The sequence below is a fragment of the Falco rusticolus genome, chromosome 20 (assembly GCF_015220075.1).
Source record: "Falco rusticolus isolate bFalRus1 chromosome 20, bFalRus1.pri, whole genome shotgun sequence".
Classification (NCBI taxonomy): domain Eukaryota; kingdom Metazoa; phylum Chordata; class Aves; order Falconiformes; family Falconidae; genus Falco; species Falco rusticolus.
This window is the reverse complement of record NC_051206.1, coordinates 167,730-184,525: the sequence shown is the minus strand read 5'-3', so window position 1 is coordinate 184,525 and position 16,796 is coordinate 167,730. Positions and strand designations below refer to the sequence as shown.

General features: G+C 60.5%; 1 protein-coding gene across 3 annotated transcripts; it reads left to right on the top strand.

Annotated features, from left to right (window-relative positions):
* The first annotated feature begins 1,033 nt into the window (after nucleotides 1-1,033).
* DBNL (drebrin like) lies at nucleotides 1,034-16,099 on the top strand. Of its 3 annotated transcripts, XM_037371628.1 has the most exons (15): nucleotides 1,077-1,144; nucleotides 2,176-2,231; nucleotides 2,563-2,635; nucleotides 4,506-4,618; nucleotides 5,184-5,258; nucleotides 5,543-5,689; nucleotides 6,880-6,957; nucleotides 7,574-7,725; nucleotides 8,862-8,916; nucleotides 9,477-9,551; nucleotides 9,680-9,782; nucleotides 11,154-11,303; nucleotides 12,743-12,849; nucleotides 14,220-14,325; nucleotides 14,928-16,099. In XM_037371628.1, exons 4-15 carry the CDS (start codon nucleotides 4,523-4,525, stop codon nucleotides 15,065-15,067), a joined length of 1,284 nt encoding a protein of 427 aa, XP_037227525.1. In that variant the 5' UTR covers nucleotides 1,077-1,144; nucleotides 2,176-2,231; nucleotides 2,563-2,635; nucleotides 4,506-4,522; the 3' UTR covers nucleotides 15,068-16,099. The 3 variants fall into 3 exon arrangements, with proteins under 3 accessions (XP_037227523.1, XP_037227524.1, XP_037227525.1); XM_037371626.1 differs by lacking the exon at nucleotides 2,563-2,635 and having other exon boundaries at nucleotides 1,034-1,144; XM_037371627.1 differs by lacking the exons at nucleotides 2,563-2,635; nucleotides 11,154-11,303 and having other exon boundaries at nucleotides 1,034-1,144.
* The last annotated feature ends 697 nt before the right edge of the window (nucleotides 16,100-16,796 follow it).

Here is a 16,796-nt window from a genome sequence, read left to right as displayed (position 1 = left end):
GGAGGATGTTTTTAGTTCGACACCAGAACAAGGCAATTCTGGTTTGGGGCTCCTGCTCCTGCCGAGCCCCCTTCCCTTCCCACAGCACCCACATTTTGGGGTGAACTGGGGGGCCGAGAGGGACCCCCCCATGCCCTGCGTGGGAAAATGTTCGTCCTGCGGATACTTTTCTGATCCCCAAACTCGGGCGTTTCCTGAAAAAAAAGCAGAATGTTGGTGATTTTGGATAAAATAGAGGCACGTTTGCACCCCAAAAAGCTCCAGGCTCAAAGGTGCAGCGATGGGCGGAGACCCCTCCATCCCCCCACAAGCCCCCCCCCCATCCCTCCTGCCCCCCGGCTCCGTCTTGGGGAACCTCAGGGGAATCCCGAGTGGTTGGAGCAGGACTGCACTGGGGGGGGGCACGGGGTCATGGGCGTTTTGTCCGGGTGTCTTGGGGGGCGGAGCCACATCGGGGCGGGGCTGTGGGGACCCCCAGGGCTGCACTGGGACAGGGGACCCCAAGGGCCACCCTGGGCTGGGGGGCACATTGAACTTCCTGGGGGCCCGGGAGCCACCATGGGGTGTTGGGTCCCCGAGATCTGCCCTGGGATGGGGGCCCATGGGCCGCCATGGGGTGGGGGTCCCCGGGAGCCGCCCTGGGGGGTGGGGTCCCCGCGGGAGCCGCCCTGGCCAGGGGTCCTCAATAGCCACCCCGGCATGGAGGGTCCCCTGGGCCGGGGTCCCGGGGCCGGGCTAGGCGGGTGCCGGGGCCGTGCGGGGGGTGCCCCCGGGAGAGGGGCGTGGCCTGGAGACCAAAGGGCGTGGTATAGCGGATTGGGGGCGTGGCCTGGAGACGGGGCGTGGCTGTTCTGGGGCGGGGTAGTAGGTGGGAGGTCCCAAGGGGGCGGCGCCGGGGGGCGGTGCCGGGGGCGGTGCCGGTAGTGGGGGGCGGTGCCGGTAGTGGGGGGCGGTGCCGGGGGGCGGTACCGGTAGTGCCGGGGGGCGGTGCCGGTAGCGGGGGGCGGTCCCGCGGCGGGCGGGGCGGCGGCGGCGCGGGGCGGGCGGGAGCGGGCGCTGCCATGGCGCTGAACCTCGGCAAGAACGGGCGGGCGCTGCAGGAGGCCTACGGGCGGGTGGTGGCGGCGGGGAGCCCCACCGACTGGTGAGGGGCGGAGGACTCTGCGAGGGGGGGCGGGGGGTGCCGGGGCGGGGTGCCGGGAGGGGGGCTGGAGGGTGGGGGGGGTGGCTGTGGGGGTGTTTGGGGGGGCTCTGGGGGTATATAGGGGGGCTCTAGGGTGTATGGGGAGATGTGGTGGAGTTTGGGGGTCTCTGGGGTGTTGGGGGACCTGTGGGGGTGTATAGGGGGCCTCTGGTATGTTTGGGGGGGCTGTGGGGGTGTTTGGGAGGGGCTCTAGGGTATATGGGGGTCTGTGGGGTGTTAGGGGGGTGTATAGGGAGCTCAGGATCTCTGGGGTGGGAGTCTGGGGTGTAAAGGGAAGGTCGGGGGGGGCGGTAGGAGTGAAACCAGGATGTGTGGGGGTGTCTGGGATGGGGCTGGGGGGCCTGGGGGGTGTTATGGGGGAAGGATTAGGGCTGGGCTGGGGTCTGGGGGGGATGTGGTGGAGGGGATCAGTTGGAGGGTGTGGGGGTGTCTGGGGTGAATGGGGGGATCAGGGGTGTGGGGTGCCTGGGGGGGGATGTGGGGTGTGTGGGGGAAGCAGGGGGTGTGGGGGCGGCACACACAAATCAGGGGTGTGGGGCTGTCTGGGAGGGTGCAGGGTCTGGGGAGGGGTCTCAGGGGTGTGGGATGACCTGGGGGGACATGGGGTCTGGGGGGGTGTCAGGGGTGTGGAGTGTCAGGTGGGATCAGGGGTGTGGGGTGTCTGGGGGGACATGGGGTGTCTGGGGGGACATGGGGTGTCTGGGGAGGTCAGCGCCGTGGGGTGTCTGGTGGGACACGGGGTCTATGGGGGAATCAGGAAGTGCCCAGGATGTGGGGCAGGGGGTGTGGGGGGCCCAAGGGAGCTGTGTGCATGGGGGCACCGGCCGTGCCCCGTGAGTGGGGGGAGGTTTTGGGGGCACGCTGCAGGGAGGGCTGCAGCCGAGGGGAGATGCTGAGGGGCTCTGAGCTTCGAGGTGGGGGCTTCTCCCCCAGCGGGTGAAACCTCCACTTCCCCCCCCTCCCCCCCCCAGGGCCCTTTTCACCTACGAGGGCAACAGCAACGACCTGCGCGTGGCCGGCTGCGGAGGTGAGGGCATGGGGGGCGACCCCCTGCCACCGGGCTGGGGGCTGCGCGGGGGTGTTTGGTTCCGGGGCAGGGGACACCACTTGCTCCCGCGCCTCCTGGGGAAGGGTGGCTTTTTGTGGGGTTTTCTGTAATCCCGGAGCCTGTTCTCAGCCCTGGCACTGGCGAGGGGTGGTCCGGTGGCGGGAGATGGCAGGAGCATGTGGCTGGGAGCGCCGGGGTGCTTGGTGCAGTTTTGGGATGAGGAAAACAGAGAAGGGTCTGGGTGGCAGGTGGGAGCGGCGCGTGTGTGGCTCTGCCTTCTCCTTCCCTTGCATTTTCCTCTTTTCCCAAGGATCCGGAGTCCGGGTCCCTGGACCTCCTTGCAGTCCTGAAGTATTTTAGATCCCAGCCGGCCGCAGCACAAGGTGACAGAGGGACCATGAAGCGCCTCAGGGCTGGCTTCCTCAGCTGGGGCTCCAGCTCGCTGCTGCCCAAGTGCCCTTCCTTCTTTGTTTCCCTGCTCTGTGGGACCTTTTTAATTTTTTTTGTTTTTTAATCCGGCTGCCGATTCCCACACAAATCCTTCTGGGTGCAAAGCTAAAGCTGTTAGAAAGCCGCGCATCCAGGCAGGTTTTTCTGCTCTGCATTCGCACTCCCCCCAGCTCGGCTGTGTTCCCTCACTGGCCGCCCTTCTCCTTTGGGAGCGTTCCTTGGCTGCTGCGGTTGGGTGCTGCGTCCCTGGGCAGGGCAGGGCTCGGCAAAGCCTGTGGTGCCAGGGCCTGTCCGGCTCTTTCCGAGCTGCCGCCGAGGGCCGCGGAGGATGCGCCGGCCTGAGCACGGACCCGCGGCCGCGGGGGCTCTGTGGGGCCGAGACAAGGTGTGCCGCTGTCGAAGCGTGAGGGTCATACGGAAAAGATCTGAGCTTAGGGCTCACGCAGGTGCTGGCTCCTCGGTGAGGTTTAAATTAAAAGCGCCGAGTGGTTCATAGGCTGGAGTCCGCTTGGTTCGGGGCAGCGTGCTGCGGAGCTGGGACCCCCCCACAGAGCTCCGCTCCTCCCAGTGCTTCCCTTGTGTCCCTCCATGCCCGCATTAAACACTGACCCGGTGCCTGGCGAGGGCTCCCAGCAGCTGACCAGCTTCGGGCTTCCAGCCTGAAACTTTTCTGCTTGCCGGGCTTGGAAACCATGGTGCCAAATTTAGAGCCGAAACGTAAATATTTAATAGTGGAGAAGAAAACAATCTCGGGTCCTGCTGCAGTGCGGAGCACAGTGGGCTGGGCTGTGCCGTCGCCGGGTGTAAGCAGTAGCTTGTTTTCCACTTTTCAGGGGTCAGGCAAACCGAAGTAGGAGGAATTGTGGTCTGTGGGAATTTTTTTTAAATGAGAGCACATGTTTTTGCCTTTTTCCTCCTTTTCTGGTAGTTTTTTGGCATGCAGTTCTCGCGGGAGCGACGCTGCAGTTCGTGGGGCAGCACAGCACTTTCCATCGCTCGCCCGCCTTGCACAGACCCTCTGCTGAGCCTTCCTCCGCACAGAGCTGGGCTCCCCTCTCCTCCTCCTCCTCCTCTCATGGCTGGCAGCATCCCCTGCAGAGACCTGCCTGGCGGGGCCCTGAGGGTTCGGCACCGTGAGGAGAGCGCGAGGGCAGCAGTTCCCTCCCGCGGCTGGTGACGGTGACCGGTGACCGTACCCCGTGCCAGCCTCTTGCTGTCATTTCTGCTTCCCATGTGATGAAGCGGGGCTCGTTGCAGCCGCCGGCGGACCTGGAATGTGGGACGGGAACAAGGCGTAGCCGGTTCTTGGGACTTTTCTGAGCTTCGTTGCATTGGTGACGGGCAGCGGAGATCTCACCGGAGACCTCACGGTGCTGTTCCGTGTAGGAGCATGTGGGCAGAGCGTGTGGCTGCCTGCGCTGGCTAAAGCCTTTAGTTAGTCGGGGGCACGTGAGCATCTCCCTGCCCTGGCGTCACTTGCCTTGTGTTACGGAGCCGGGTCTTTCCGTACATGGGTTTGTGCTTGTTGCAGTGAAGCTCTGAGGAAGAGGAGCTCTGGCAGCGAAGGCTGCTCGGAGCAGGGGCACTGGGGAGAGCGGGCTGAGGGTCGGCTCCTGTGCAGCCGAGCAGGTAATGGGAGAGCTGGGCTAAGCACGAGGGGTCTGAAACGCTTTTGGTGCAGGACAGCTCCAAGTCTAACAGGAATAACCTCCAGCAGGCTGTAGCCTCCACAGGCTCAGCCGTTCCCACCACCTGTACGTGACCTGCTTGTCTTAACGCCCTCTCCTTTCTCTCCTGGGGCAGATGGGGGCCTGGAGGAGATGGTGGAGGAGCTCAACAGCGGGAAGGTGATGTATGCCTTCTGCAGGGTGAAGGATCCCAACTCTGGCCTGCCCAAATACGTCCTCATCAACTGGGTGAGTGGGGCAGACCTCCGCCTTTCCGGAGAGAGACCTGGTGCAGATAAATCCCTGTTTCTCCCCTCAATTCTCTCCAGAACTTCAGTTGCCCAGTGCTCAGCAGCCAGCACTGGGGTGGGGGATCCCCCCCACCAAGCTGCAGCGCCGAGGACGTACTGTGCCCACTGCTGTGGGTGCATGGTGCAGACCCCATGGACACAGGCGAACACGCTGGGAGGACTCGCTTCCCCATTGTGTCTTTGGCCGTGTGGCTCGCTCCACTGGCAGCGACGCTGCTGGCAAACGGCTCCAAACCCATCAGGGATGGGTTGAATGAGGCGCTTGAGGTTCAGCAGGAGCTGGGAGCCCTCGTGGTGTGGCCGTTGTCCCTGGGCAGGAGGCTCGCCGTGACCCGCTGGGCAGTGCTTGCTGCAGAGCAGGCTGTTTTCCACGCAGCGAGCTCTGGGGAGCCCTCGCCGTGGCCGGTGTGGATGTTTTGCAGGCTTAGATCAAGGTGCTGCCGCTATAAAACCAGCCTGGGGTGGGACTCTGCTAAGCAGGTGCCGGTGGTTTCTCTTTGCAGACTGGCGAGGGCGTGAATGACGTGAGGAAAGGAGCCTGTGCCAACCACGTCAGCACCGTAGCCAACTTCCTAAAGGTCTGGTCCTCTTTTAATGGCATCTTCCCCGTACCAGTGGGCACTGGGCTGGGTGTCCCCAGCCACGGGGACCCTGCACCCTGCCCTTTGGGGGCTGTTTGCGGGCGGGATGGTGGCCAGGAGAGCCTGGGAGTGCTCGATACCGCCTGCGCTTCCCTACCTGAGCCCTTTTCCTTCCCTTGGGAGCTCCGGGAGCGTGGGCAGGACCTGTCAAAGCAGCGTGGTGGGTTTAGTGGCTTCTGGAGTCACCCCCTCACTCCTGTGCTGGCTTTCTCCCTGCTCAGGGGGCTCATGTCACCATCAACGCTCGTGCGGAGGAGGATGTGGAGCCCGAGCTCATCATGGAGAAGGTCGCCAAGGCCTCTGGGGCCAACTACAACTTCCACAAGGAGAGCAGCAAGTTCCAGGACTCAGGCCCTCAGGCTCCCGTGGTGAGTGGGCTCCGTGGGGGCTTCCTGGTCCCTCTGGGCTTGCAGTTGGGCAGAGGCTGGGTCCACTGTCACGCTGCGGTGGAAGGGGCTCCCTGTGCTCTGCTGTGCTGGCGGTGGAAGCGCTGATGATTTTACCCAGGGCTGGTTCCTCTTGGGCTTGTTGCAGGATGGATCAGGACACGAGCATGGGATGGTGGCACAGGCGAGATGTCCTTGTGGCAAGCAGAAAGCCTAAGCTCTCCTCTCTGTAGACCCAGCCATGATTTTAAGCAGGACTGGTTCCCCTCAGCTCTATTCAAGTTTTTAGAGACACAAAATCTCCAGCTTTTAAAATTTGCAGAGTATCTGCGAGGCTGGGGGCTCCTCCAAAGCTGTGGCGCAGCCGAGGGACAGGGAAGGTGTCAGTGCAGGAGCATTTTGACCTGCTTGCAAAGGAAAACTGAGGCTTCCCGCGGTGCTGTGAGGTGTTGAGGCCAGAGATCTCAGTGGCTTCCTTTCTGTCTGCATGGAAACGTTCTGTGGGCAGGTGTCTTAACACCCCCCTCCTCAAGCAAGTGAGGTTTCTCAGCTGCACAAGGGAGAAGCTCAGCTGCACGTGCTCTCCGATTCTGAATCGCTTGACCCCGCTCCGGGACATGGGTGAGGAGCAAACCGGAGCTTTGCAGGACCCTCACTTGTCCCTCGGCGCCGTGCTGGTGCGGCAGTGCCACGTTCCTGTGTGTCCTGGTCACTTATTTGCTGGCTGCTCCAGTCTGGGCTCTGCGGGCGACCTGATTTTTGCTTGGGGGATGATGAAAACCGGGGTGGAAGTCCCCATTTCTGGTGACAGGCACATGGCTGGGCCACGGCCAGCCCTGCTTTAAAGCCTGGGGCAAAGCGTCAGGCTGCAGTAACTTGTAAAGAGTCACAGACTGTGCTGAACACGGCATCGTGCTGGTTTTGCTGTTGCATTCTATCACAAAGTGTCTAGTTTTTCTTTATGCTGAATATCTTCCCTTGACCCTTTCACCCAGCCTGCTGGCCCTTGGTGTTGTGGGGCTGCCAGGGGAAGGCAAAGAGGGGCTGGCCAGTCCCGTAGCAGCAGGAGAAAGCTGCCAGAAAGCTTCCAGGACAAATTTCTGCAGAGAAATGCAAAAATGGTGATTGCTTACGGACTGCTGCTCACCTGTGCCGCCTTCTGCCTCCTTCAGGGCTCCGTCTACCAGAAGACAAATGCAATATCCGAAATCAAGAGAGTCAATAAGGATAATTTCTGGGCCAAAGCCGAGGTGAGTGTTGCCACTTCTCTTCAGCAGCCAGGCGTAAGCAGGACGAGGCGTTTGGATTTAGCCGGAGATTTCTCTCCGTCTGCATCCCCCCTCTGTAACGTGGGCTCCCCTGCCCAGAGTCAGGGATCCAGACCTCGAGCGGGTGGGGAGCTGGGCTGGCTCCAGGGGTCCTGCTGCCTCGGGCTGCCAGGGGAGGACGAAATCAGCCTTGGAAGAGCAAGATGCTTTTCATCTCATCTTAATTTGGGCTCAGGGCCGCTGGAGCAGGTGCATGGGGAGACTGCTGGGCTGCAACCCCGTTCCCGGTGGATGGCAAACTCGGGGTTTTTTTTTTTGGGGGGGGGGGGAGCTGTTTTTTGACCTTTCTGAAGGCAGCTCTCCCAGGCGGAACAGCAGGGTGAGCCTGCTCTGTATTTGCTTCCTGTTCAGGTTGCTTGCAGCAGGGTTTTACAGCGGTTTAGCAATAGTGTGTGAAGCTTCAGGCTGCGGAAGTGTCGCAGGCACCGCGGGAGCTGCCAGGGGATCCACCGTGCCAGCTGGTGGCATGGTGCAGCGTGCAGGGACCTGGGGGGGGTCTCGGAGCTAAACCCACCACTTGACTCTCGTCTTCCATTAGAAAGATGAAGAAAACCGCCGGCTGGAGGAGAAAAGGAGAGCAGAGGAGGAGCGGCAGCGGCTAGAGAGAGAGCGTCGAGAGCGGGAGCTGCAGGAAGCAGCTGGGCGAGAACAGAGATATAAAGCCAGATCAAATGAAATCGAAGCCCAAAAGTGAGTCCCTGCTGCTGGCAGGTGCTTGTGACGATGCCTGGAGCCCATCCCGCTCTTTGGGATCTCTCAGCTTGCTCTCGGTGGTCTGTGCGCCCTGGGCACCGCCTCTTCCAGGCTGCTGCCCCTGTGCTGACGGTGGAGCGTTGTTCCGCAGCGGGGGCAGGTTTTGCCTGTGCGTTCTCTGCTGCTGCAGTCACTGCAATCACTGCAATCCCAGGAAACCTCCTTCGAGGTAGCGCATGTGGCGGGGATCGGCCTCAGCTTGCGCTGGGACAGGCTCAGCCCAGCCACCCCTGCAGGGCACGGCCCTCGGGCACCATCATCCACGGGTCCCATCCTGACAGCTGCTGTGCGGTCCGAGCATCGGTCTGCACGTGCCGACGTGTCAATGTGTTGCATTTGCTTTTGCTCACCTTCCTGGAGCGGTGGCGAAGGTTTGGCCCAGCTGATTGGGCTAGCCTGTGGGCTCCTCCAGCTGGGGGTCCCCCAGCAAGCCCCTGCAGTGGGGAGAGCATCTTCTCCCTGGCTGAAGCACTGTTTATCCAGCACCACCTGTGGGTCTTCCTGCCTGTGGATCCTGCCCCAGCACCGGGTGCCCCGCTAGTGTCACCAAAACCTGCGGCTGCGGGACGGGGGTCCGCAGGGTGCCAGCAGGCTGGGTTGGGTGGTGGAGGGCTCTGAGCTCTGCACAGAGGAGGTGGCATGTGCCAGACGGCCATTGTGCTCCATCTGCTGATTTCCTTCCTCTCTGAGCCTGGCGTGACCCCAGGGAGCCTTCTTGGCGGTGGAGCCGGCTCCCGCGGGCACTGCCTTCCTGTTCTGAGCCTCGATGGGGAAGTCTGTCTCACCCGTCCGTGCTGGTGATTTTGTCTGTGCCCTGAAGGAAGAGGCTTCCCCGGTTTTGTCCTGCTATTTGAAGCAGCTTCTGCTGCTCTGCTCCTCTCTGCTTGCTGTTCCCCCTGCACGGCTCGGAGGGTGGCCTGTGGCTCCCCACCTGGCCCCAGAAATGGGAAAATGTCCTGCCTTTGGTCTTCCCTGTGCGGCTGCAGCAGGGTGAGGTCCCAGAGCAGCCCTGTGCAGAGCAAACCACTCACCCTGCCTGTTCATTAACCCCGATTTGTCGTTTGTCACCGCAGGAGGCTCCAGCAGCAGCAGGAGGCAGAGAACAGGGACAAGGAGCAGCAGCAATGGGTGAGCTTCAGCATTGTCCCCATGGCGAGGTCTCATCACACATCCTCTCAATGGAGGGGGCAGGGTGCCACAGTGCAGAGGTGGAGGGTGGTGGAGGAGCTCCCTGGGCACTGCTGTGGTGGGTGGGGGGCATGGAAAGACCCATGGACACCCTCTGGCAGGAGAGGTGCCACAGGCTGGTCCTCCAGGTCTCTTGCTCCATCCCTGATTTCGCTGGATGGGCTTCGGTTTCGTTGGATCTGGCTTTACATCTCTGCTCACGCTGGCTGCGTGCTCCCGACAGCTGGTCCGGCCGCAGCCTTGGGGAAAGCAGAGTTTAAAACTCTCTGAGCCTGGGGACTCTGGAGGGAACTTAAGTCCTTATCCTCAGACTGGCAAAGCTCCTGCATCTCCCAGATCCAGGGGGTTTCCTCCTCATGCACCCTCCATCGCCGTGGCTGGTCCTTGTTCCCATTTCTCCTGTCCTGGGGGCTGGCTGGGGAAGCGGGGGTCTCGCTGGGGAAGGCGGGCGCTGGCTTGGTGCCCACCCAGGCTGTAGCAGACCCTTTCTTGTGCCACAGAGGGAGCAAGCTGAGGAGTACGAGGCCAGGCAGCGGAAGGGCTTCAAGAGAAGTGAGTCGGTGGAGAAAGCCCAGGTACGCCGCCAGGAGCCTGAGCGCGTTGCCGGGGGGCTGCGGTGGCTCGGCTCTCCCCCTCGTGCTGCTCCCTGTCTCAGGGCTGTGGCGCCTTGACCGCGGGGTCTGCGCCCCCTTCGCCTTCGCAGGAGGCCGCGTCGCTGATAGCGCAGAGGGCGGTGAACCCCCGCGACATCTTCAAGCAGAGGGAGAAGTCGATGCCGGCGGACGCGGTGGCGGCCTCCCAGCCAGGTACGGCGGGGTACGGCGCTGGGCCGGGGCGGGCAGCATGGGGCAGTTCCTGGCCCTGCACCGGGTCGCTCTGTGGGTGCTGCGATGGGGGAGCGTGGTTGGGAGGGGGGTGTCACCCATGAGGCCACCGTCCCGCCCAGCACGGGCAGCTGTCATCACACCCTGCGCTCTCCGCCACGGGCAGAGCGATGTTTCTTGCTTGGCTTGTGTGGTTTGCTGTGGCACAGCTCTCGCTGCCGGCTGTGCCAGCTTTCAGCAGCTGAGGTGGAAATTTTCTATACTTTGACACCACTTCTGATGCTTAAACTTTATTTTTTAAATGAAAATTAAATATTTTAATGCCAGGAAAGCACCACTGTTGGAATCTATCCCGTTGGTTCCACCTGATATTTTCTTTTCACTGGCTGAACCAAGCAGGAGTGCGTCCCTTAGAACAGACCAGTCTGATCTATCGGACAGAAACCAGGAAGCTGTGAAAACCAAAGCTGAAAGTGGCCAAGGAAGTCGCTGAGAGCACGTGACATCCTCCGCAGTCGGTGCAGCCTTCTTGAAAGTGCCTTGAATTAATTTGCAATAAGCACTTTTATTTTGTGATATGAGGGCAAACGCACTTGCTTTAGGTAGGCAAGCCATCAGTGGGACAGGATGGAATGCCGCGGCGGGGGGGTGGGGGTGGAAATGTCTTTCTTGCTATTTAAATGTCACAGAGGGCGGCTGATTGCTGAGGGTGAGAAATCTCTCGGGATTTCCCTCGTTAGTATTCGGTGTTTTTCAATGGAGGAAAGGAAGACAAATGCCCTGGCACTGGTAAAAGCCAGTGAGCTTGGTGCTTACTCACTGCCGTGCTGGGGCAGGGCTCGCCTACCGCTCCTGCTTGGCTTTTGTTTGCATTCAGAAGCATAGATGGGGGAGATAACGGCCGATGGTTACCTCCTGCCAAGGAAAGTGCGCTGGCTTAGAAGACTGGGAGCAACCAGTCTGAGTTGTACCCCTCCCAGCTGCTGATCCTAACAATGTCTGCGAAATTCAGGGTGCTCCAGAAATTCAGGGTGCTCCAGAAACTGCCGCGGAGAGTCGGACCCGGGTGAATGGTGGCCTCCAGCTACTCTTCCTCCCCCAAAATATATCTCTCTGGTTTTTCCCTTGGCTGCAGCTACTGCTGTAACCAGTAGACAAACTTGGTTTTTGTAACCAGGATTAGAGCTGGAAAATCCTGCTTAGGAGGAGGACTGAGCCACGGGCTCCTAAGGCAAAAAGCGTCTGGCAACACCCTTTGGTGGCTGACTCCTGGGGAGCCATGGAGCTGTCACCTGGAGCATGGAAGCCTTGATGCCTGCCTGGCTCCTGCAGCGCATTTCACTCCTTTTCCAGGCAAACTTCGCAGCCCTTTCCTGCAGAAGGAGGTGAACTCTGTGCCGAGTCCTGCCTCCCCGGTCTCTCCTGCCCGGGATGCTGCCCCAGCCTCCTTCACCCCCTCCTCTGCTTGGGGGATGCCTCCAGCTTCCCTGGTACCCGCAGCAGGTGTGTGGCTTTGCTTCCTCACCTAACCAAAGCTTTTCACCTCGCCTCTCCAAAGAGATCCCCAAAACTGGGCATGCTGAGGTTAGGTTCCGAGTGTCTTTTGTTTTTCCATGCCTTGGCAGAACATGTGTGGATCTTTAGGTCAGAAACCTACAGCGATGTCTTTGGCCGTGGCAGGGGTGGCAGGGGCTGAGCGTGGTGCTGAGGCCGTGGTGCTGAGGCCAGGAAAGGTGGCTGGTTGTTGCTGCCTGGTGCAGAGGTCCCTTGTTTCCTCCTCAGGCTCAGCAGACGGTTCAGCAGCTGAGGGGATGAGGAAATCTCCTGGCTGAAAGGCTGACATTCAGCTGCGTGCACCCCCAGAGCCCCCTCCAGACCTCCTGCTGCAGGGGCTTTGAGGTTTGCACACAGACCTTTCCAAAATGCCTTTGAGACCCAGCAAAGAGGGCTTTTTACCCCCACGCAGTGATTTCCCTCTGGGCAGCAGCCAGCTCTAGCAGTTAGAGCTGTTTTGCCATCCCAGTAAAGACCAGAGGATCCGCGCGTGCCGTGGTGCAGGGCTCCCCCTGCCCAGGCATCGCTGCCCTGGCTGGGGTGGCACGGCAGGGACCGTGGTGGGATGCTCTGTCTCCTTTCGGGTGGTTTGGGTGGGAGGAGGGCTGGCAGTATCCAGAAGGTTTTCCCATGTGCCATGGGTGGCACGGAGGTGTTGCTTTGTCCTTGAAGGGCTGTGTCATTTCACATCCCTGCTGGCTTGTCCCCGGCTCTCCAGGCTGCTTGCTGCCCTGTCCCAAGGCTGCCCCACAGCTTTGCTTCAGGAAGGTGGGCGCTGGCAGACAGCCCCCAAGCTGCCACTTCCCTGCTTCCCAAGTAAGTCAGAATTTACCTGGTCACAACCAAACCCTTTGAGCAATTGAGTTCAGCAAAATGCTTCAGCCAGAAATAGGTTTTCTTTGGTGGAGCAGAACCAGCCGTTGTTTCAGAGCGACTTGTTACGCTTTCACTCCCGTCCACCCCAGGGACTTGGTGGGGCAGGAGTGAGCAGGGGGCCAGCAAGGCTGAGCTCCAGCGGTCCCCCGGCTACAGTCACTGCTAGACGCTGCTCTTGGCCGTGGCCTCTGCACCAACCCTTCCCCATCAGGTTTGGTGTTCACCGCAAGGAGCAGCCTGGAAACAGTTCATCTTGAGCAAGAATATTCCTTTCCACATCAGAGATCCCGACTCTCTCCCTTGTCCTTTTCATCGCTCCCGAACCCCCTGCTCACCCCGTGACTGGGTTTGTGCCTGCTGGACCCATCCCCTCGGCAGGACAGGAGACCCGGAGCGTGTCCATGCTAGACGTTTGGTGGCACCTCAGCCTGGAGCAGCAGCCAGACAAGCGAGGGGACAGGAGGAGGTTCAGGTGACTGATGTCGTGGTGAGATGCCATGTTTCTGTTGCAGGACAAGACTCCGGGTACAACTCAAGCATCGCAGCTTCCCACGTGGAAGAGGCAAATCTGTATGAGGAGCCGCCGGACCCCTCGGCCATCTATGAAGAACCCCCTCAGGTTGGTGCATGGGAGAGGACAGAGGACCCTGGAGTGACAAGGGCACCTGAGAGCTGGCCAGGATCCTCCTGCGACAGAGGGTGGCTTGGTCTCAGCTTTTAGGATGAGCCTGGAACCCTCGTACGAGTGTCTCTGTGGGTGCAAGCATCCTCCGGCGCTCCCAGCTGCCTGGGCTAAAACCTGTAGCAAGCTGAGAAATCCCGGAGTTCTCGCCGCGCTCAGGTCACATCCACATGGCTGGGGGTGCTGTGTCCCTTCGCAGCGCTGACAGCGAGAGGTGCTGGTGCTGAGCCCCCGTGTCACCCATCCCACAGCCTGAGTCCGCTCCAGCTGGTGGCACTGCCCCGTCCCTGGAGCCCTGGGAGGTGGGGGTGGGGGGAGTGGGGGACACACGCTCTTGTCAGCCCCTTTGCCAAAGTGCTTTCGCCTCCTGCTGCTTCGCAGGTCCCAAACCAGCGGAGCTGACAAAGCCCAGCTATTCTTGGCATGCTCTGTCAGATTCTCCAGTGTCTAATAGTGGGGTTGTGTCACGCTGCAGTGTTGCCCTTGGAGATGTCGTGGCTGTTTGGTTCCCTTTCCTCTGTTCCTCCATCTTCCCTCCCACCCCCTGCTCACAAAACCATAAGCGTTTCAAACACACTTAATTTTCTCATTCTTGAATTTGTCTGGAAGTGTCCAGCTGGTTCAAGAGGAGCAGGAGAGGGGCTGAGTGGTTGCCTCAGCCTTCCTCTGCAAAAGAAAAGAAAAAAAAAAAAAAAAAAAAGAAAAGAAAAAAAGAAAGAAAGTAAAGAGCCACCAGCTCAGGTCTCAAAATAGCAAAGAGAAACGCTTGGGGATCCAGGCTTGGAGCTGGTCCAGCTTCACCAGACTTAAATGTGGGGGTGCTGAGCCGCTCTCTGCAGCAGGGGTCCTGAGGGATGCGGATTCGCTCCCAGAGGGGCTGTCTGCTGCCGGCCTTTGTTCCCTCGGTGCGCGGCTGGCTCGCATGCTGTCTCCTCTCTCCTGGCAGGGACGCGTGGCGTGACATTCCCAGAGCCACTTTTTTATCCCGGGGGGCATCTGGGGTCTCCTGCATGCGATGCTCTGAGGCTCGTGGGGCTGATCTGAATCTCTGGGTGTTGCACGGTGTTGGACTCCTCCCCTCCCACCGTTTTCTCTTGCAATTCCCGGTGGGCATCACCTCCTGGTCTGCCCGGGAAGCCAAGCAGGGCCGTGAGAAGCGGAGCAGGGCGATGTGCACCCCATGTGCCGGGCATTGGGGTGGCGAGCCCCCCGGCTGCAGACCCTTGCAGTGCCTGTTGAAGCACGAGCTGCCCGGCACTGCACCGTTCACGCCGGTAACTCCTTTCGTGCCTCTCTCCTTCCCGAAGGGACACGTTGACGATGCCAAATACGACTACGCCGTTGAGTACCAGCAGCCGCCGGACCTGACTGGGAAGGGGCTGTGTGCCCGGGCGCTCTACGACTATCAGGCTGGTAAGAGCTGCAGGGCTCGGGCTTTGCCTCTGAACTGGGGGGGGGCTTTGCTGGGCCCAGTCTGTTCCCAGAGAGCCAGACTGGAGACACCACCCACCACACTGGGCGTTCCCACGGCTGTGCACTGGGTAAAGCGTCTTCCACCCAAATCAGAGCTGGAAAAGCAAGCAAAGGGAGCTGTTGGCCTCTGGTTTTTTTCCTCTAACATCTGTTCGCGCTTGCCTCCCTGTCTTCCCTCCCCTGCCTCCTGCCTCAGAGCCTGTTTTACCCAGATATTCATGTTATAATTTACCGACCCCCGGCCTTTCGCAACAGCAGTGGGGCTGGGCCGCCCTCGCTGCCTCCGGCCGTAGGAGCACGGCTGTGCTGGGGAGGTGGCTCGCAAGGGGTTTGGCTGCAGCAGCGCACGGCCCCAGGGAAACTGAGTCACGGACCCCTTCCTTTAAGCAAAGGGGTGTCTGTCAGGGGGGCTGCGTGCCTGGCACAGTGTGTCCCTGCAGGAGGGTCGTCCGAGGCAGGGGGGGACTCCCAGCCTCTCTGGCTGTGCCGGGCAGGGGGGTCGGGTTGGTTTTAACCCCCTCCCTCACTCTGTCTCATTCCAGCTGATGACACCGAGATCTCATTTGATCCGGAGAACATCATCACCAACATCGAGATGATCGACGAAGGCTGGTGGCGCGGCTATGGTCCCGACGGCCACTTTGGCATGTTCCCTGCCAATTATGTGGAACTGATAGAGTAAGGGGGCTGGCAGGGGCTGCAGGGACCAGAGCTGCTCCATCCCCCTGGGAGTGTTTGACTCCTGCCTGATTCTTCCAAACGCTGTGTGGCTTTTATTTTATTTTATTTTTTTTTTTCCTCTCCAAGTGAAGTGCCATTGCCCTGCGCCCTCGCAGCAGGGCTGACCCAGGCACTGCTCCTCTCTGCCCTCTCCCATCCCCCATAGCTGGCCCTTGGTTGGGATGAAGGGTCCCATCCCATCCTGAGCCCCTGCAGTGCTGATCTCCCCCTCCTCCCTCTGGTTTGGAGTGTGAATTCTCTTTCAGGACTGAAGGAGGGGATGACTAATCCCTTATGGGGCATTTTCAGGGAACAAGTTGCCTCTCCCCCCATGCTCCCTCTGAGCCCGTGGCCACGATGCAGATACCGCTTTCCCCATTTTGGCTCACTGACAAAGCTCACTGTGCTGATTTTAGCATCTCACAGGGTGTGACAGCACCAAGAGAGCCAAAACTTGGCTCCGCGGCGTTGCCATCCCCACCCTGAGCATCCCAGAGCTGACACCAGGGCTGTCCCAGGTGTCCCAGTGTCTTCCTCTCTGCTGTGCCCACCGGAGGGGTTTCCTCTGCCCTTCCCTCTCCCCAAACCATGCTTTGGGAATGTAAATCATGCGTGAGCAAGCTCCCCTGCAGAGGAGATCCAGCGAGGCCAAAGTGGGTGGTTTGAGTTAATTTTTCAGCAAAACCTGTGAGCATGGGATCCCTCCCCTCCTCCGTCACCCCAAATTCACTGTGAACAAGGAAGAGCCCAGCCCAGCTGCCACCTTCCCCGTGTTGTTTCTTCCCTCGGTGTTGCTTTAGAAGTAGAAGGAGAGGATGGGGTTTGGAGGTGCCGAGGGTCCCGGCTCGCCCACCCCTCCGACAGCACTGGGGGATGCAGCAGCTCCCCTGAGCCTGTTCCCCTGGGTCCTGTGGGCTCCTTCCCCACTGCTCACTCCTCCCGTTCCCTCCCTGTCCCTCCCAGCAACAATAAAGGGCTTTTCTTTGGTGATGGATGCAGCAGGATCGGTGCAGTCCTGGGCAGGAATTGGGGTGAAATGCCAGTGTGTTGGCACGGGGCCGGGCAGAGCTCATGCATTCCTGATGTCAGCTGTGAGCGCTAACGAGAAATCTTTTAATAAGGCAAAGCCGAGCTGTGTGGGGGAATCACCACGTGTTTTTGCAACAGGTCACTGTGACCAGGCTCGTGCTCCAGAGAGGGGGAAGGAAGTCAGGGATAATTGGATAAATAATTAGCCCCAGCGCTCATTATTTGAGTCTAATGAGGGAGGGAGGTTTGGTCAGGAAAGCAGCCGGAGGCAGTGGCTGGCAGAAATGAGCAGCAGTGATGGGGGTCCTGCATGTAGAGGGGCTTTAGGGGTGTTCTTGGGGACGTGAGGACATCAGGGATGGCAGGGGGGGATGACATCAGGGACACATGGGCATGGAGGCTGCAGGGACACCAGGATGAGGGGACCTTGGTGGGGCAGGGACACTGAGGATGTGGAGACAAGAGGGACTTGGGGACACGGGTGATTTGGGGACGTGGGGTCCCCAGGGATGTGGGGACCCAGGGCTGGCAGCCAGGTGGGTGCCACAGGCCATCTCCCACCTTTTCCAACTGTGTGGGGGTTGGGTACTCATGCAAGGATGAGCGCTCCCCTGTCACCACAGCAGGGGGTGTCACCCCAGGGGGCAGAGGTCTGGTGCACT